The 21,368-nt window shown below is 39.8% G+C and overlaps 1 protein-coding gene across 2 annotated transcripts; it reads left to right on the forward strand.

The window, feature by feature from the left end:
* The first annotated feature begins 143 nt into the window (after positions 1-143).
* Positions 144-21,023, forward strand: GNS (glucosamine (N-acetyl)-6-sulfatase). 2 transcript variants are annotated; one of them, XM_064655779.1, is made up of 14 exons: positions 144-407; positions 970-1,029; positions 1,695-1,901; positions 3,431-3,496; positions 3,914-4,012; positions 6,338-6,505; positions 10,076-10,158; positions 11,473-11,591; positions 12,223-12,326; positions 12,737-12,838; positions 14,037-14,144; positions 14,846-14,956; positions 16,811-16,971; positions 17,795-21,023. In XM_064655779.1, the coding sequence occupies exons 1-14, from the start codon at positions 159-161 to the stop codon at positions 17,868-17,870; spliced, it is 1,713 nt and encodes a 570-aa protein (XP_064511849.1). In that variant the 5' UTR covers positions 144-158; the 3' UTR covers positions 17,871-21,023. The 2 variants fall into 2 exon arrangements, with proteins under 2 accessions (XP_064511849.1, XP_064511850.1); XM_064655780.1 differs by lacking the exon at positions 144-407 and adding an exon at positions 657-875.
* Positions 21,024-21,368: the final 345 nt, after the last annotated feature.

A 21,368-nucleotide genomic window follows, 5' to 3' on the forward strand; every position in this document is an offset into this window, starting at 1 on the left:
ACACATCCCTGCAGTGGAGCGCGAAGGTCCCAGCTGGAAAAGGCCCCCGCTGGAAAAGGCCCCCGCGCGCAGTCCAGGGCGGGGCCGAGCCCGACGGGGCGGGGCCGGGGCTGTCCCCGGGCCACGTGACGCCGCCCCCCCTCGCGCTCCTGGGTCATATGCCGCGGGCGGGGCGGGCCCGCGCGCTGCTGCTCCGGGACCGGCGGCGGCGCCGGGAGGCACCGACCCCCTTGTCCCGTCCCTCCGCCCGCCCGTCCCGCCGCGCTATGGCCCCTGCCGCGCTGCTCCGGGGGCTGGCGCTGGCCGCGCTGCTGGTGCTGAGCCCGGCGCGGGCAGCCCAGCAGGCGCGGAGGCCCAACGTGGTGCTGATCCTCACCGATGACCAGGATGTCTGCCTGGGCGGCATGGTAACCCCGCCGCGGCGGGCGCGGGGCCGGCGGCAGCGCGGCGAGGGAGAGGGGGACTCGCCGCCCGGCCGCCGAGGCGCATACGGGGCTGTCGGCCGGCGGGACCGGGCTCGGGGGCTGGGCAGGGCAGGGCGTGGGGCCGGGGTCGCTCTGGCCGCGAGGGGCGGTGGGCTGGGCCCGGCCCGACCCCGGGCATGGGCTCCCGCGGCCTCGGGCCGAACTGCCCTGCTGACGGAGCGACACGGTGGGGCTTCCACGGGTGGGATGAGCTGCTCTGCAGAGCCATTGGAGCTCGATCGGGCTGGGGCTGGGGCGTCTCCAGTGCAGCCGCTGCGAGTACCCCTGGAAACTCCCCGCACCTCTGCTCCCTTGGGCCCACCTTGCGCAACCGCTGTGGCCGCTCCAGGCCCCGGCAAGAAGGAAAGGACACTTAGTGTCTTGCCTGCCTGGTGCCTGAAAACTCTGCTAGTGGGACTTCTTTCGCGTACTGTGCTTCAAGTCCCCTGCTTTACCTGGCATCCTTGCCTTTTTAGCTGACACCCTTTGGGTATTTTTTTTCCAGACTCCCCTAAAGAAGACTAATGCTCTCATTGCACAGATGGGAATAACCTTCCTAAATGCAGTAAGTGTTTGCATTAACTCTCTGAGCTTCTGAGGTTGCATGCATTTGTGTACTCTGTATCTCAGGTCATCTCAGGTCTCAAAGCTGGTAATAGTTTTATGAAGCCTGTACCTGTGGTTGTAGGGGTTTTTAAATTCAATCTCTAACTACTTTTAGGTCTCCAAATGAATATAACTTAAGGCCATGTTAAAATCTGTGAAGGAAAGTTTCACTTCCTGAAAACACTTGTGCTAACTTCCTTTAGCTGTAAAGCCATGTAGTCTGAATATTTTTATTACAAACTGAGAAGCATTAAAAGTAGCTACTTGAAACTTTCATCAGCTTCATGCACGATGAAAATCTGTTTCACTCTTTTCATATTCTAGTATATCTCCATGGCTAAAATAGTGGAGTGACTCAATGGGCAATTGCTCCTGTGTAAGAACCACATCTAATCTTGCATTGGGGGGCTGAAGGGCATGTGCTGCAGACCTGAAACTGGTTTCATGTGTAGCTTTGCATTAGTGAAAATACTTGGAACGTAATTCTGTCTGTCCAGAAAGAAGTAGGTTTTAACGTTGATGAACATTTTAATCAACCTGTCAGCTGATATTTAAAAACTACAAATTTTGAGATAAAATTGTTCTACTATGCCAGTCTTATCTCTCTTTATTCTGTTTTTCCAGTATGTTCCCAGTGCACTTTGCTGTCCCAGTCGAGCTAGCATTTTAACAGGAAAATATCCACATAATCATCATGTTGTTAATAACACTCTGGAAGGGAACTGTAGCAGCAAGTTATGGCAGAAGATTCAAGAACCATACACCTTCCCAGCGCTGCTCAAATCTATGTGTGGTTATCAAACTTTCTTTGCTGGGAAGTATTTAAATGAGGTATTTTGTGCCTTTCTTTTTTTTATGTTACAGTTTATTTGCATTTGTATATCTTTCTAAAACATTCCGTGATTTTTCTATTTGGTGGGTCCCCAAAATGTATAATATGATGTAACTTGGACGAATGCTTCCCTTTGCTCAGATGAGATAAATATGATGTAAAGTTCAGATCTCTAATTTGGTTAAATTCAGTTTCTGTATCATTCTGTATCAGAATGTTTTTAAAGTTGATTTTGAAAGAATGATGGAATCCAAAAGCTTTTTTTTAGTACGTTCAAATGTGTTAATTTTTAGAGATGATGATTTTAATGACTGGAAGAAATGGATAGATGATTGGCCTGTGGTACTGAAGAACCCATCAAACCAATGCCAGACCATGCATGATGTTAGAATAACATTAAAAAAATTGATTTGTCTCAGTATTCCTGACTGACATATCCTCTTCCATCAGAGGACTATTTTTTTTTTTTTAGCAGTCAATATGATATTTTAAAAATTAAGTGTCCACTGAGGTAAATTCATTGAGAGAACAGATATTTTCAGAGCTCTTTACAGCAGTTACCCAACACTTTATCATTAAATCACTTTTCTATGTGTGCTTTTGTTTTTTTCTCTTTTTAACTAGCCTATGGTTTCTAGTAGTTTATGGTAAGATGTAAAATTCAGCACTGAAAGCTCTAAAATTAGGTATTCCTCTTGTGTGATGGAATTGGATTTGAAGCTAGATGAGTTACAGGGTTCTTAACAGCATTATTTTCCTTGCATGTCTTGGTGGAAAATGCTGGTGGTGTAATAGAATAACGGAACCTGAATTTTCATAGCAATGCACGAATTTGTTTCTGCTGATGTTCCTGAGGCAGCATGGGGAAGGGAAACTTAACTGTCTTCCTCTGAGCATCCCTTGACTCAGCAGTCTCCCATCCTTGCAGTTAGGCAAGCCATGAAGATGGGAGAGGGCAGCCCTGAGAAAACCCATTGTGTTGCTCTGAGGCACCCTCTGTTTTGAGTTTGGCACTGACTCAGCAGCTACTTTCCCTTTTTTGCTGTCTTAAAGGCTGCTTGTTGTAGATTATTTGGCACTGAGGTGATAAGAGGCTATGCCCCCATTTGTGGAGAATGAAGCTGTTGGTCTACATGAAATTTTCTCTAGTATCTTATGAACTGTTGTCACAAAGCCTAAGATTGTCATGTAGATGTTTTGATCACTTCTCATTACCTGATGGCGTACCATGTGTTCTCCAGGATTTCTGCATATTTTCACAAGAAAATAGAGAAGGGAATAACACTTAAATTTTTTTGTGATTACCAAGCTTTCAGTTACTGTCTTTCTAGTTATTGAACCCTAGTTTCTTTAACTGGCTCTACATGTGTTTTTATATGTGTATATATTTGTTTTTCCCCATTCTGAAATTGAGTTTGTCCTAACATGGTTTCTGACTAGTGTTGAATAAAGCACATGAATATGAAACATAATTTCTAGCTTTTATTCATCCTAATTGAAACTGTGAGTCATGGTCTGTCTTTTTCAGTACGGAGCAGAGGATGCAGGGGGAGTAGGTCACGTCCCTCCTGGATGGAGTTTTTGGTATGCTTTGGTATGTGACTTTTTTTTTCTTTTATAAATACTTAATTTTGCTTGTAATCCAATTTGGTTTTGTAATCCTAGTTGAATTCTAACTTTGCTGATCATGAAAGAGCAGGCAAAGAGCATCTAACAAATGCAAATTTTCTTCCCTTTTTTCTTCTCTTGCACATCAGATCCTTGGCTTTCACAAAGGCTACTCCTACTGAGTGCCTGGTTGAAAACTCTGGTTTGTAAAGCCAAAGCAGTGTGAGATAGCACCAAAATAAGTTTTGGTGTTGGAAACTTCTGAGAATTCTTGCAGTATCCTTATGGCAAATGCTCATAACCTTTTTGACAAATGCTTGTGGGCAGCTCACTTCAATTACTTCAAGTGATCAATGTACGTGTTATTTTGTATAAAGATCCATATAACTTTTCTTTTCCACAGGAGAAAAATTCAAAGTACTACAACTATACTCTTTCAGTAAATGGCAAAGCACGAAGGCATGGTGAGAACTACAGTGTAGATTATCTGACAGATGTCCTGGTAAGAAATTTTGCAACGTTTGGTACAGAAGCTGCTTATGACCAGATAATGCCTCATGCTGAGGGCTTGGGGAAGGGTGGGATGATAATTTGTTAGGCTGTATTACTTCATACATGCACAATTATGCTGTCGTGATGATGGGTAGGCGTTAATTAGCAGAGCAAGATTCTGAGTATATTTAGACATGACAGGTTTGTGTTTGAGCTCTGGAGAGGAAAGGGATTCCAGCTGCCCATTTGCCAGCCAGTAGCCTAACTGAGAGGTTAATACTTACTGCTGGGGTGCATGAGGAACACATAGGCAGTGATTTAAATTACTTCATAAAAGGATATGTTTCATTATATATATGCAACTTCTGTAACAGATTAACTGGGCCAAGATTTCAGTAGGAAGTTAAGCATGTAAGAATAGCTTTACAGCATGTTTTGTTTCTTAGGTATTATGATGTGTTAGTGTATTGTAATCTCCAGCTACATCAGGCTGATAACTTGGAATTATTAGAGACTAATCAGTCTTTCATAGTATGAGAGGGCAATGTGTAGCTGACCAAGGGAGTTTGTCGCCTCTTTACCCTCCTATAATAGAGAAGTAACAAAGGTTTCAAAGACTTAAAGGAAAGTTGGAAGAGTTACTTTAGCTCTCTTAAGGCCCTATTTGGCAAGTAGTGGTAGCTGGGGGGGAAAGGGAGGATGTTTCCCCTTCCTGCCAAGCTGGAGTCATAATCTGACTTGCTGTTACAGTGTATGGGTTGGTACTGCTGGGAGCTCACATGCAGCACTTGCAAAAGTTCTTCTCTGAGATGTCTCCTCGTGCAGTGTTGTAGTCTTTCATGGAGACCCTGAAGAGTTTCGTTCCAGTGGGTGCTAGAACAGGCAGCTGCTTACTAGCAACAGCACTGATTGATGTTTCCTAGGGTACTGAACAGCTGTCTGATTAAATTTAGATTTACATGCTCTAAAGCTAGATTGGAATTGATAGGCCAGAAGTGAGACTATCCTATTACTGGCATTGTACTGGGTTTTTTTGATCCTTCAGCAGCTCGTAAGCATTTTGTCCAACAGGTCATTGTTGCATAAACTGCTTACTTGTGGTATGTTACGTATTGACACAGCAGTGTATTATGATTTTCAGTGTATTGCATTCTGCTTTCTGCCTGTAGTTACCAAACATGTATTCAGCATTTCAGAGCTGTGTTTGAGTTTAATTCACTTGCTGGGCAGTGCACAGGAATAAATTGCTTGTGTGGAGTTCCTGTGTTGCTTGATGTGATGTGATGTACAAGCTTTCTGGTCCTGACTAAGGGCACCTGAATCTTTCTACTGCAGTCCTCCCATGTTGCAGTTTAAGCTCCTAATGAAATCAAAGTTGGCTACCTCTGTGAGTTTACCTACATCATACTGGTTTCTGAATGGTTCTTATCCTTCCTTAACTCTGTTATCATATAACTGAAGTCAAGCCCTACTTGCTTAGATGTACAAGTTAGGAGGAAGGAAGAGCGAGAATTCCTGGTGTATTGTTTTTTTCTAGAGAAAGAAAAAGGATATCCAAAATGGGGTATACTAATCAGACAGGAAAGAAAAATGCTGTAAGATTTGAATACTGAAGAACTCATCTACGAGTAATATCTTTGAAGCTTTAATTTTAAAGGCTGACCAAGGGAGGACCAAAGTGGAACTCACAATCTTTTCTAACTTGCTACTTGAAGTTGTGTATAGGCTGAAATGAAACTGAAAGTGCAGTGAAGTGGCACGAGCTAGTGGAGTTTGGCACTGTTCTTCACCAGACCTGCTGTCTTCACCCCTTGTGATCTAGGAGCTTGCTGTAGAATGAGCATATGCTATAAACAGTGGGGGTGACATTTTTATTTCCCAGAACTATTGCTATTTCTGAAGACAATTGAAGCTGCTGAACTGGTACCTGTCAAACAGCAAGTGGCATCTGAAAGCCTCAGAAGGATTCTGATTGTATTAAAGAAAGCTCTGATGTTACTTGATAAAACCTGTTTAGGTGGATTCTGTTGATATTTGGAATAGGCACAAACTTCTGATGAGCTTTCCAAGTTTAAATAATGCAAAGTTCTGAAGCAGAAAGTTGTTCAGAGTTGTGGGAGAAATTATTTGTTTAACTTGAGCACTTGGGATTGGTTTTATTATGAGCTGCTGTTCTAGACATTTATAGATGAGCAGACAGTAAGTTTTTGAAATAGTTTAAAAGTTCCCAGTATTACCAAGCTCTAAATGAGTTACGAATGTTTAGTTTGGATTTTTCAAATACTTACTGTTTTCCTTTGAGGCATGACTTCTCTCCTCCAACAACACTTTGCAGGCCAACATGTCATTGGACTTCTTAGAGTACAAATCTAATTTCGAACCTTTCTTTATGATGATCTCAACCCCAGCACCACACTCCCCTTGGACACCTGCTCCACAGTATACGAAGAGCTTTCAGAATGTCAGTGCACCAAGAAACAGCAATTTTAATATTCATGGAAAGGTAAGCTAACTATTTTAATATTCATGGCAAGGTAAGCTAACTAGCAAGAATCTCTATAGGTTGTTCTACTTTGTGAGAGCAGTAAGCAGTGCCCTAACTTGATGGTTTAAACAGTGAGAATAGGCCAATACCATGACTACTGGTTTTTAGTGATTCTGATCAGTCTGTCAGGGTCAGATACATTTATTGTGATTTTTAAGATATTTGCATACCAATATCTTGTAAATAAAAAATGTAGTGACAAAATTATATGGTAGTACAATGGAATTACAACTGATAAATGGATAAAAGTGAATTCCTTGTCCAATTTCCAGATTCTTGTGAAGCTCTTAAAAAATTCTTTTCTTATTCCCAGGAGTTCGGGAGAACACATAGGTAGTATGCTACTCAAAGACCCGGGTAAAGAATGTTGAGAGCCTTGAATTCCTTACGCACATCTGCTGGTGTGGATGGGTGTTCCAATCCTTGAGCTCATGGCAAAGCTGCCCTGAGGTGACAAGCATGTCAGACTAACCGGAGGACTTAGTGAAATCATGAACCACAGGCCCCAGGGTCACTAAGGACTTTGAGAACTTCCATTTGTTGAAATAACCTGCAAACAGAATTACTGAGCCTAATATTACAAACTCAGACATCCTTGGGACAGGGCAGTATCTTCCACTGCCAGCAAACTTGGCCAGCTGTGGTCTAGCTCACACTAATCTGCTGCAACTTACTCTGCCAATAAGTGAAATTCACAGTTCATCTGGTGAGATACCTAATTTACAGAAGTTTTGTATTTTTGATTCAAGTAGTTTAAAATGTAGAACCCACTACTGTTCAGTGTTCAATTATTTCACTTCAAGATTTGCTTCTAATCTCAAGACTGAGAGATAACATTGCTTAAATGCCTATCAGGAGCCCAGTCGTACTTCTTCTAAGGTCACTGTGACTCATGTGATACAGAATGAAACTTGTTTTTTGCTGTGGATTGTAGCTTGCAAAATGACCATGTACTTATCAGTATGATATAAAAACATGAATGAAAGGGGAGAAAAGGGCTGCAGGCAGTAATAAATACTTCAGCCGTACTTTTTAAGTTTCAAACTAGAGAGTAAGAATCAGACTGGGATCTTTTCCTTTGTAAAAGGATCCTGAACTTTGGCTTAGATTCCACTACTGTAATAATTGAGTGCTTTTAAAATAGTGACTTAGAAATAACTTGGTCAGTGAAGTCAGGAGCTAGTATACAGTGTGGAGCTCCCTTATGTGGTGCAAAAGCTCTGCATATGCCTGTATCACACAAAGCAAAACAATAGACTTAATGTTTGGTAATTAGTATCTGTGGAAACAGCAGTTTTCTTATAGGAACAGAGTAGCATTACCCTCCCTCCTAGACACAGTAGCTAAGGTCATTAACAATGTGCATTTCTGCAGTTGGCAGTGCTGTAGTCTTGAAGCCTAACTCTTCTTTGAGCTTCACTGTTTCTAGGGCAAACATGATTCCTGCAGTAGCAGTAAACATGTACATAGGCTCAGATCCTCACTGATGTTGTAATGCTTGCTGGACAGTCTTGCATTGTACAGTCTTGACTCCTAAATGAATATTGCCTCACTTACTTATGCAGTATATGGGCAAGGGCTACTAAAAGGAGGCATTTAGGCAGAATCTCTGCATGAAAAATAGGAGTTAAGCTCTTGTGTACATCACTGCTCAGAATCTGACTTGAATTTCTGCTTTGGATCCTCAGCTATGAACTGTAGGGAATGATGGGCACCTGTCTGGGTTCCCAAGCAGGACTGTTAAATATCCAAATGAGTGTTTTATCTAAGCTGTTCTGAGAGAGAAGTTAAGATACGTGTTGGGTATTTCTCTTGCATGCATTGTTTTTCAGGCAAAATCAGAGCACAGCTGTGTTCAGGTTCTGCTGGCAATATATGGTATGCTGTCTCAATCTCCTAAAATTTCTCTGAGAATAGAACATAGAGAGGCAGCAGGACTGGTGGACAGCTTTGTATGTAAGTGCTGAGACACTTGACAGGGAAGCATATTTGAGGACTCTGAGTCAGTGTGAAGTTTATTGAAATCCACAAAGGTGTTTAGGTTCTGTCTGAAGTTTTTGAAATTTCAGAGAAAGGTAGGAAAAACAAAATACTCAAGTGAAAGAGGAGGATTCTACTGCAGTTGGTGACTTTCCAGCCTTATGAAGCACCTATCCTAAGTACACCCTTGTGAAAAGTGGCTGGTGCACAGATGATGTTGCCAGCTCCTCTGTTCTTGCAAGAACTTCTGCTGAGCTGGAGATAAGATTTGTGATGTATTCCCTTTTTCCTCTCTCAACCAACACACAAGTCCCAGATGTTTGTTGTTGATTATGCTGTGTTTCTTGTTGAGATAGCGACATGGTGTCTCACCAGAAAATTGTTTTACAACTACTGTATAAGAGAATCTGAATACAACTGAATTAAAATAAAGTGGACATGGCATTAAGTCTTTATGCCAAAAAGCTTTCCTTTGATTGTCAAGAACAAAAAACAGGGGAACTGAATAGTTGCAGGAGATGAGTCGCTTTGTTGTGAGTCCCTAAAGCCTGAGCTCATTCAGAGTCATTTGCTCGTGACAGAAGGGAAATTGCATAACAAGAGGCTCTACTGAGAGGAGGGACCAGCTAAATACAGGCTCAAGCTGAGGATGATGTGTGGGTCATCTCTGACCTACTAAATGAAAAAGTGTAAAGCTGCATTGACATGACTTTCTTCTTTGTTTTGATTCTCACTAATATTAACCTTCAGGTTGTTCACAACAGACCTTCCCTTGTATTTGTACAGCAGCTGACCCGGTTCAGACTGGTGCTTCAGTGTGGGAGTATCATGTTTCATATGAATTACATAGTCTTCATTACTTTGGGGGGGGTGGATGAGGGGAGAAAGGGAGGGGCTGTTTCTGAAAGTTGGGGATCCAGCTAGAAGAATCGATGATGCTGCAGCTAAATAAATGCTCCTGTTTTGAAGTCAAAATCCAAATAAAATGGTAATGTTCTGCTCCTCTCCATAGTATCCAGCCCCAAGTTCATAGGTTGCCAAGAATCTGATAGTGTCACTGTTACAGATATTTGTCCTCCCCTGTCTATGACTTAAGTAGTTCCAATTGCTTTTGATGCAGGAGTTTCTTCCCACCTCTCTACTCGTTAGGATGCTCATTAATCTTAGTCGCAAAGGTCCATCACTGACAACCAAGTCCAATCTTACAAAGATGCTCAATACTTTAGATTGTTTTCATCAGACCTGTCTCCGGCTATCACACTTTTACCTCTAGGAGAGCATTCCTAAATCCTTTCACAGTTTTCTTCCCTGAACTGCTTTGAAAAGATCCATAGCTATTTTCTTCTCATCAAGGGCTGAGCATAATGTAATACATTCTGCTCTTGAAACTTTGATCTTCCCTGTTGGTTCATGTAAATCTGAGTCAGGTCAGTTTGGTAGCATTGCCTGGCTGTTTCACAGGAATAATTTCTATTTTAATTGGTCTAAGAAAGATTTAAAACCTGATATTTCTCTCCTACACTAATCTTTTCTATTTTTTCCCTTTAGAACAAGCACTGGTTAATTCGACAAGCAAAGACTCCAATGACTAACTCTTCAATACAGTTTCTTGATGATGCTTATAGAAAGCGGTAAGAATTTTCTTGTTGTCAAAGATTTCTGATCAGAACTTGTAATTTTTTTAAAAAAGTGTGGGTTTTTAAAAATGTTGTAGTAAGTCTGACAATCAAAATCATATTACCTCTCATAGTTCTCTGGCATCTGTCTCAGCCAACCTGACTTTGTTTACTTTTTGCAAATGAACTTGTCATTGACTTCAGAAATATTTTATTCACAAATGGTGCCACTATTTATCGCAAAAAAGACCAATCACACTTTGTTTTTCTACTGCTTTTCTTTCAGTGCACTAGAGGTTTTTATTTAAAAAATGGCCTTACCTTCTACTTCACTTAATTCTGGATTCTTGCCTAATGTACATCGAATGTGATTGATCTGTCTGCCAGCTAATCTGATTTATTAACCTCGGCTTGTAGTCTTACATGGGAATACCTGCCTCGCCAAGGGCGGTGCTTGATTCCTTTTTATAAAAGGGGATGTGGAGAGTAATGTCTAGATATGACTTGTTTCCTTTTTTAATAGAAATGAAGAGCATTTGCTTTGACTGCAGGTGTATTTTCTTGAAAAGTTCTGAAATAAAGATTAGTTTAAGTGTTGAACTTCATTTTGAGCAGTTATCAGGGACTTTGGAGATGGAAAAGCAAGATTTTTTAGGCTCTTGCTTTATAAAACCTGAAGGTAAAATTATGCAACAAAATCTTAAATAAAGCCTGGAGAAAACAGCATCCGAGTATTGAATAGCTGTAGTTAATTCAGCATAATACTACTCTGTGGAAGCTTATGGAAGCAGTCGCTTTTCTCAGTGGCAAACCCCATGACAAAGAAAAAAAGAACTTGTAGCTGTTGAAGGCTTTAGATACCCTGAAATAGTGGACCCTGACATTACATGAGTAATACAAAATAGCTGTTATAGTTTTCAAACAGAAAGTATCTCTTATAGACAGCTGAATTCATGGCAGTCTTGCATTTTAATATTAAACTACATATAAAGAACTAATAACAACTGACCTTGCAGGAGATCATTGTTGCTTCAAAGTTGGTCTTCACTGTCGCCAGATAAGAAGTAATCGGCATTTTGGTGTCTTTTGCAGACACTACAAAATAAAATTAACAAGAACTCAAGACAAACAATCTTATTTCTATCTTTAATTGCAGCCTCAAAAAGAACAGTGTAGTAGTCTATGAAGTTTGTTTTCAGAATTCGTAAGCAAAATAATTCAATTACAGTGCATACACTGTTAACTGGAAGCAGGATATGAATGGCCTACCTGCAGTCAGAATTATTCTAAATTTTTCATACTCTAATATGAAGTACTTTTTCTGTATAGGTGGCAAACTCTGCTGTCAGTAGATGATCTGGTAGAGAAACTAGTGAAGAAACTGGAACTGAATGGAGAATTAGACAACACATATATCTTTTACACATCAGACAATGGCTTCCACACTGGTAAAATTTTTACTGCTTACTGAATATTTGTAGAAGATCCAGGAATCACGTAACATTTCACCCTCATGACCACTCCAGAAAATGGAAAAGCAGCTCTGGAAAACTGTAGGCAGAAGAAGTACTGATTTGAGTTGCAAAACAATCTGGAGTTGCAGTGTGGGGTGTTTGGTGATTTTATAGTTTGCTTGGGTTTTGTTTGGTTGTGGTTTTCAGCATTAATCTCTACCAGTGTATCCTGGTATACATAAAATTAGAACAGAAATGGAGGAAGGGTCTTTATGTTCTGTAGGAAGAGTTGGCATAAGATAAAAATCTGTTGAAGACCTATCTGTATCATGTTGTACAACTAAAAGTGCAGTATGTAAGCTCTTAAACTTTTTAAGATATGGCTTATACTTTGGAGTTGTCTGTTCCTGTCCTCCAATTTGTTAATGCAGTTCAGGTTAAGAACCTCTTCTGACTTCTTTAAAAATTGGCTGCTGGCAATTATGTGCCCGCAGCAGGGAGTTTGGAACTAGGTGATCTTTGAGGTCCCTTCCAACCCAAACCATTCTGTGATTCTATGTAACAAAAGACTTGTAAAATATGAAAGAAGCAGTCATTTAACTTTTTCCATTTTTCTGTTGTATAGGCCAGTTTTCTTTGCCAATAGACAAACGGCAGCTTTATGAGTTTGATATCAAAGTTCCACTGCTAGTTCGAGGACCAGGGATAAAACCAAATCAGACAAACACGGTAAGAAAGAAGTGAAATCAAGAGTATAGATTTATTTTTAATATTGTTTCACAGTTATCAACTTCAGGTAATAGTTTATCCTCCTGCATATATATATATATATATATATATCAATGAAATTAAATACACAGTGGTAGAAAGTGCAGAGACCTCATTATAAAAAGCTATCTGTTCTTCCTTGAATCAGTGAAATTAAGCATTTGCAAGCTACAGAGAAAATGAATTTTGAACTCAACTTTCCAAAGTACCTGCCGTTGCTTTTTGAATGCCACAGGGTCCATTAGCCTATAAAGATGAAATTAAGTAGTGTTTAGATGTACCTAAATTTACAAATACTTGTAATACCAAAGTCCTATTATTACATCTGTTAGATACTGATCTTCTGAAGTTATATTTTTCTCACTCTGCAGATGCTTGTTGCAAATATTGATTTGGGTCCCACTATTCTGGATATTGCGGGATATGACTTGAATAAAACCCAGATGGATGGGATGTCACTGTTGCCACTGTTGGTAAGTAGATGAACAGGGATAGTAACTGATAATTCTTGCAGGGGTAATTCTTCAAAGTGAATACTACTTCCTTTGATAGACTAGCTTAACTCATAACCCAGATTCTTCCCTTGATATAATGTTCACATGGGATGTTCATAGATTAGTGGAAAAAGTGGGTATGTTGTTTAAATGCAGATGTATTTTCATAAGCACTACAACTTTGCGATCATTTTATAATAGAAAGTTGTTTCATCCTTTGGCTAATCCTGCCATTTGTAGTAATTTCTATTTTGAAGCCTGTGAGTTGTTTCCACCTTGCATCCTCTTTCCCCTTTTCTTAGCATTTCTCTGCATAGACATAGGAGAACAGCAGACTGTTCTTATTAAATCTTTAGTTTGACTTCATTTTCAGTAGAACTAGTGTTTCCTGCCAAACTCTGGAAAAATGCATGTGGTTTTATAAAGTAAACTTGACCTTTCCAATAGGTGAGCAGAAGCCTATTTAAATAAAGCTGCTTGCAGTTGATCTGTTTAGTTTTAATTAAATTTAGTCTATAAATTGAAGGCAGCTTACTTGGAAAGTAAGCTTGGAAAGATCATCCAGATTTAAAACTGTGCTTTGCTTTAAAACCTTGTATCCAAAACCTTAAGCTGTTCTTTAGACAGAAGCAGGTAAAAAGCACCTAGTTTAAACTGATGGAATCAAAACTGAAATTCAGTGTTTTGCTGCATATGGCTGAGATGCTGCTGTATATTAAATTTACAGTTTCATCTCCTTTGTCTTTTAAAATGCAGCTACAAATTGACCAGCGTAAAACTTAATTGTTTCTTAAAGGTGTTTATCTTTTCTTATGGCTGGGGTATCTTTTTGCATCTGTTGTGGTAGTGTGATATAAATCAAAGAGAAACAGCCTCGTTTACAGGGATATTGTCTGCAGGATTATATCTGGCCATGTGGCTCCTACTTGGTATTACTGCATGATCCTTTATAAATTGAAGATAGCATTTTTAGACCCTCACAAGAAGGTGTACTAATATTTTTGGAATTGAATTCTTGTCTTCCAGTTACACAAGACATTCTAACCTTAAAGTCAATTATTTAAGACTGACTTTGCCTTGTAAATAGTGGGAAGTGTTAGTGTTATACCAAACATGGAGAATTTATTCTGTTTCACAGTGCAGCAAATAACTAAGTTGTGTTAACCTCTTGTTGTAGAGAGGAGACAAAAATGTCACATGGAGATCAGACTTCCTGGTGGAGTACCAAGGAGAAGGATACAATGGCAGTGATCCTACCTGTCCTGGCCTAGGACCCGGAGTCACAGTAAGCAAGACAAGATCTGTTAATGTTAGGAAATAGCTGCTGAATTAAACCTGTTTGCTGTATGGGCTAACCTGGTTCTGGTACATAATCCAAGTGTCTTGGTAAATTGGAGCTCTGTAGGTCCTCTGCAGCATTTGAGAATTGGAGGGAGACATCCAGCCATGTGGAACTAACATCTCCATATGACCATGGAGATCACAGCAACCCTTTCAAAAGGAATCTATTGGGCCCCAGGGCTGGAGAAAGATGCAGGAAGGTGTGGGCTTAGCCAAGTGTGTGGCAGTGACAAAATGTTCTTTCTAAACTTGCAGTGACCTTGTTGCACAATTCTTGTCTGTGACTATTATTTCAGTCACTAGCTACTCTTTGAATCAAAGCAGGTTTGCTTTGCTTTACTTAAGTAAAGCATGTCTTTGGTGTTGTCTTTAGTAGTGTGTTGTGCTGTTCTGTTCAGTGTATGTACATTAGCTTCCTGTACATAATGCACTTAATTATACTGGCTCTAATAACACTTTCTCAAATTCAGAAGAGCTGAGTTTTTGCTTAAAATCCCCAGTGGAGACTTGTGTGTATTAAATTAAGATCTGGGTGTTTGTCAGTTAACTGCTGTTGGCATGAGTATAGTATAGTCTCTAGGAAAAGGATTGCTAGTTCACCACCTTCTCCTGCTCTGAAGTTTTTGTTCACTGCTCACTTCACAGCACTGCTTCCCAGACTGCGTCTGTGAAGATTCCTATAACAACACGTATGCTTGTGTAAGGACACTGTCAACTTCCTGGGATCTGCAGTACTGTGAGTTTGATGACCGGGAGGTAAGTCTGTCTGACTAGCAGATGTCAGCTGTTCACAGCTGTGTGAGTGTCTGTCTTATCAGCTCTCAGGGTTTCTGTGAAGTACCCTGAAAAGCAGACTAGCATTGCTTGCAGGGTAAAGTTATCTCCTGGTGAGAATGTTTGACCAAAACTGTAGTGAGGTTCTGGGAAAAAGAAAAAGAAAAAAAAAGAAAAGGGGCTGTGTGGGAAGGAAATGAGGCCTAAACTCTGATTATCACCTTCTGGTATTACCTAACAGCCTCTCAGGGAGCTTTGCTGGACCGAGTTCAGTTCTCTCTCTTAGCTTAGTTCCATATGGCAGTCTCTTCTCTACAAATATTTTCTGCTCCACTGTACCTCTGGTGTGTTTATGTTCAGCTGCAACTTTTTTACCTGTGAAGAATTGAAATTCCAGGCTAATAATTTGTCTTCTATTACTCATTTGTTTGGGTACTCAAGTTACAACTGTGCTTATCATAAGTTGTTTGGTTATAAAGGACCTAGTGTCCCCCCTTCAGAAACTGTACAGATCTCACTAGGGGAGCACACACTGTACACACAAAAGGTGGTGTGTTACACAGCTGATCATTACTTGTGCCCATTTGCACACAGCTGCTCTATTTCTAGAGCATGTTGGGTTTGAGGCAGCTGGGTCACAGATCTGCTGTATTGTCAGCAGATGTGCAATAACAGCATGAACAGCAGGTATCCCCAGTAATTGTGCACCACAAACACATTTTATGGTGGTCTACAATGAGCAACTTAAACCAAGGGAGTAAATCCCACAAGATGCTTTTGCAGTTAGATAGTGTGAAAAACTGTACAGGAGACCAAAATGCCAATTAGCAGACCCCACCCTTTGTTTTTCCGCTTTCTGACAACTCATGATCAAGTTAAATAAGTTTTGCAGCTTTCTTGGTAAAAGTAGACTCCCAAGTTGATTCAATAATACACTTCATGTCACTTTGTTTTTTTTTTTCCTACTGAGGAGGTGTGGCTGTGGCATTTTTGGGTCACTGCTTACCTGGGTTAGCTAAAGTGCTAAAGTAAGACCAACAGTATTGGGAAGGTGCTGCAATGTGACAGTTATGACCTTGCAGTGAACCTTGTAAAAGCCTGCAGCCAAAGTCTGTCCAGATATGTCTTTATCTATGTTAGACACAACTCAACCAATTTTTATCAATGTCATCTGCGGTCAGGCCTCCTACTCTAGCACAGACAAAACAGCAGCTGAATTCTTGACGTATGTCTGACCAGTATTTGTCCCACAGAATGGTCTAGAGATTTAATGTCCCAAAAACCAAATCGGCCCTAAAATCCTCCAGACAAACCTCAAAGCACACACATACAGAATAAGCTTTTCTTTTTTGTGGCTATAGCATACTTGTGTTCAGCATATTTTGTACATGAAGTCAAGACACCTGTTTGGGTCTGACAGCTCTGAGTATCTGATGAACCTAGAATGGTGATGTGATGGTCATAAAAGTGTGTATTTTGAGATCCATTAGTGAAAAGACAGCCATCTTGGCCTTGGTTTCTTACTGTGGTCTTACAGTCATAAGACAGGTTCCATTTATGTGTTGGAAAAGAATCTGCAGTGAAGCAGGTGAGTCCTTCACATGAAAGTGAAAACTTTCCAACAATCCTGTGTTACTTCAACACTTCTGCTTTGCTTGCACACTGTCTTTGACCACTTAGCTGCATGGCTAAACATACCTTATGTGTGGGGCTGCTGCAGTGGAGCTCAAAATAACATTTGAGACTGTGCTGCCATAAAGCATTTTTCCCAAATAATATGACTAAATGTTAGTTAGCATTCAGGACTTAATACAGTGCAAGAACTTTCTTCGACAGGTGTTTGTGGAAGTGTACAACTTGACTGCAGATCCACACCAGATCAATAACATTGCTAAAACAATTGATCAAGAAATTCTAGAAAAGATGAACTATCGATTAATGATGCTGCAGTCCTGTTCAGGAGCAACTTGCCGAACACCAGGTGTCTTTGATCCCGGGTAAACACTGCTCCACTTAATTATTATCGTACTTTTAAATATAACTGTATATTCTTAAAATTAAGCTTTTATAGAGGGTATTTGTGATGGAATATATTACTGATGTAAGTACTGCTTTTAATAGAGACGTTTTCTTGATGCTTCTATTTTTTTAATGCTTAATCTCTATTTTAATTTAACTTACCAAACATAACTTTGATGGTATGACTACTACTACTTTAATGTTGTCAGCCATTGTTGACTTAGAACAGCTGAAGACTACAGCTGTGCTGAGTAGTCAGAGGCAGTGACCTTGGGTTTGCCTGCAAACCAGGAAAAGCTCTGCTGGTTTCTACAGGCAGGCATTTTCCAAATACTTGCTCTGATTGGTCCTGGAGATGCTCTTAGCAAGAGCATTTCCTGCAGGACTTAAGCTGTATGTATTAGTCAGTTGTTGAAAGTAAATAGCACTTCTTACCTCAAAACTCAGTCAGTTATCATTTACACCAAAGCTTTTTTAAGCACTATTTAAAATGTCCTTACAGTTGTGCTACAGAAGTTTGTAATTTGGGGCAGCAAAGCTTTGTTAGAATGCAGCTCCTCAGTGTTTGTTATACGTGCCTGTAGGCTGTTGGTACATTGTAGCTAGTATTTATTTCTTTGGAGACCATCCCCTCCTTGGTTGCCTAAGACTCCTTACAGACAGAAATTGTTGCTACTGCATACAGTTGAGAAAGCAACTACTCAGTAGCCTTGTACCAGAGCTATTCTAGCAATAAGCTTTTTCTAGAAGTGCTGGTCACTGCAGGACAACTAGCTCAGGCTTGACTGTTCCTTCCTATAGGTACAGGTTTGACCCACGGCTCATGTTCAGCAATCACGGCGTACGTGCTCGGAGGTTTTCTACACAGTCCTTATAAGACCATCAAGAGCCTCTTGCAATCAGCTCCTACTGACCAGTTTCTCCAGTGGCTGCAGCAGGTCTGTCTCTGTTAACTCTTGCTGATCACAGCTGGAAGACTTTTAATGGGCTTTTCAAACCTTGTTTGGAAGAAAACCCCTTGTCTTTAGCTGGTTGCCTTGTGCAATATGTATATTTTACAGCTGAACTCTAACTGTAAATCGTTAGACACAGCTAATCTGTCTTGCTCAAATAGTTGATTATCACCTTTGTCTTTCAAGTACCTTTTCATATCACAGGCACAGAGGTATACCTATGCCTATGAATCTGAACAGTTTATTTTGTTCTAAAAAATCAGTAAGCGTGTATTTGAGTCAGGTTAGATAGGCAGGTGCTATTGCACAGTAATGCTCACCCATATTCAGTGTCACAGACTTTATTATAGGTTTCCTGTATCGAGCTCAAAGCTGTTAATGACAATAGCAAACTAGCCCAAAATAGAGTAGGAAGGCATTAGTCAAAACTGTAGGATCTGACTAGCAAGTGTCTTGTGCAGAATTAAAATCCGTTTGCTAAGTAGTCTCTTTCAGTGAGACAACTTCAAATGAGACCAATGAATTTTGTAGCTTTGGTAGCTTGCAAACAAGAATGTAATGTCAGGCTCCTTTTAGTTTGAAATGGTGGAATGGGGTACTGAAAAAACTCTTATTGTTTAAGATAGGCTTCCTAGTTAATTTAAACAAGAGAGTGTTGAGGCTAGTAAGTATTCAAGTAAGTGTGCCTGTGCTTTGAGCTAACTCTTAAGTCTGTTTTTAATACACAAACAGAAGTAATACTAAAATAAACAAAATCCAACAACCAGGGCACCACAGTAGAGTTGATCTGTTTTTAACTTCCAAATGTCTTAAATTGTCTAACATCTTATGTTGATTAGATTCTTGAAGGTAATTTATTTTGAAAGCAAACTAGCTAAAAGTAAATCACAGAATCATTGCTCACTAGACATTAGGCTAAGAGAGCTATTTTAGGCAGTTTAAGTGCTTCACAGTGTTGCTTTTTGGTTGAGACATGACTACTTGGAACCTGCAATAAGTGGCCTTCACACCAAAGGTCTACACGTCGGAAATCACTTTGTTTCCTTCTGAAAGTATGCTGTCTTTTCAACCTTCTGATTAGGCTTATTTGAAATGCAGCCATCACATGTACCCAAACTTGAGTATCTTTCTAGATCTTGAAAAACACCCAAACTTCCATTACCGTACTACTTCTGTAAAGATTCATTGTCGAAACACTGAATTGTGGATCTTCTGCAAGACAAGTTCCTGTTGCTTGTGGGCAAATAAACTGTGTTATCAGCAAGATAATTGTTCCCTTGTCAAACAAAGTGTGGCGAAATTATTTAGTTTTCAGTTAGTTATTTCACATCTCTTACCCCGCTAGAGCATGATTATTTCAGCTTCTGTCACATAATACCTTGTAGTAAGTAATCATTAAGTAGGCCACAAAGTATGACTCTTTCAAAACTGTGAAGGTGCATACCCCAGTTGTCCTTCATGTAGCTTATAGCTGCAAACTTCTGTGGTGGTCTCCAGGTTAGATATTATAGACCTTTTATTTTAAATCTCTAAAAGTGACCAAATATTTTGAGGGGAAAAAAATTGCTTGAAAGGTAACTTTTCAGCTGGAGCATCTGTATGAACACAGAAGTTTTTGGATATGCAAACTACTTCCATGCTTTCAAATACTCAGGACTGGGGTTTTTTTTCCTTAACTACAACTATAGCTTTATCCTGGTTTTTTGTTTCTTAAACCTTAGCATTGCCCATTGGTATCCTTCATAAACTGTTTTGTCTTTAGAAAAAAACCCAAAGTTGTTTTCAAGTGTTCTCTGGCACACTGAGCTAAACCTAAAGCTCATGTATGTAGTGTTTTGCTCAGAGAATTCTAGCAACTTAGACTTGTTCTTTGTTTAAATTTTGTTTTGGTAGTGGTATGGAGGCCAGTGTGAAATAGCTGCACATTAAACCCTCAACAGTTCTAGCAAATCTGGGTCATATGTCAAGTTTCTGCTTGAATTAAGTTTTAGTGCAAGTAATGTGCATTCTGTTGCTCCTTAATAGAAAACAACTTTGTTATGGGTACAGATGTGTAACTCTTACGCAGTCTTTTCTTAAAGCAATCTTAAGCCATAAGAAGGAAACTTTCTTTTGAAATTTACTTTTTGCCTAATAAGTAATATGAAAATTGACAGAATTGATGCAGATGTAGATTAGTCAGTATGAGTAACCTGATGTTTTACCCAAATTAATACTCTTGCTATCTGCACATACCTGTAAAGCATTTTATAATGAGGCTCAATAACTGTTGCCATAAAGCATAAGAGCTTCAAATGAACAGTGTTAATTCTTATCTTTGATTAAAAAACCACTATGAAGGAACTTGGACTCTTACTCAGATCTAATTTCCAACTAAGTTATTTTAAAACTAAATGGTCTTTTGGGATATTCCATTTCATGTGTTATTTGACTGTGGCTGTACCTGTACCTCGTTACCAAAGGCATTCATGTTAAATGTACAGTTTTAAATAAAGGGCCTTACTGGTACAGAGTTGGGTTTAGATAAAATGTGATAATTTTTTTTTTTTTTTTTACTTTTTTAAAAATCATTATTAGTGAAAATAGAGCTGTGAACTTTTAGTGATCTGATCTGGTAAGGTAGATACTATACAGAGAGAAATGCAGTTAATAACTTCATTATGTTACCCTAAACCAAAAAACATTATCATCACTTCAGCATAAGTGAATACAGCTTACCCAGCATCAGCCCAGTAAACCGGACTTCATTTTGAGGAATAAAGCTGTAACAGAGACACATACATGGAAGCACACAGCCAAAGCAGGTTATAATACCTTTTCAATAAAGTTAAATTTGAGACTGATTCAACAAGCTGAATACAATATTTCAACATAATGAAACAGCTCTCATTTGTTGTGATTTGATTAAAATTAATTTTCTTTGTATTACTCTCTCTGTATGTGAGCATACTTTGCTGTAGCATGTTGTGAGCATATTTCTGCTGTTTTGAATGTCTGTTTAGAAAGTGCCCTTCCAGAGGACCCTGTTCACTGCTGCACTTTTGGAGAAGGAAAAAATAAACTGCCTCTCAAACTTCCTAACTTTGTTACTGAGCTTGAGTTAAACCTTTCCACAGGAATAAGCTGTGTCACATGTCTAAGGACTGAATTCCTGTTTTATAAGCCTGTTCTCTGCTTTACTGCCCTGCTGCCTAACAATGGCTACTTCATATGGTCACAGGGAACCATATATACAGGACAACACTTGACTGCTTTGCACCAGGAAGAAACACTGAGGTGAGAGGACAAATTGAAATGCAACTGTACTTGCTCAGAGTTCCTTGGAAACTGATGTAGGTGAATAGATGGAAAACTTTAACAAAAAGCACAATGGAGAAACTGCTGTTCATAATTAAGAGCAGTGTGTTCTGCCTCTGGGAAAG

Source organism: Pseudopipra pipra, chromosome 5 (assembly GCF_036250125.1).
Source record: "Pseudopipra pipra isolate bDixPip1 chromosome 5, bDixPip1.hap1, whole genome shotgun sequence".
NCBI classification, from domain to species: Eukaryota; Metazoa; Chordata; class Aves; order Passeriformes; family Pipridae; genus Pseudopipra; species Pseudopipra pipra.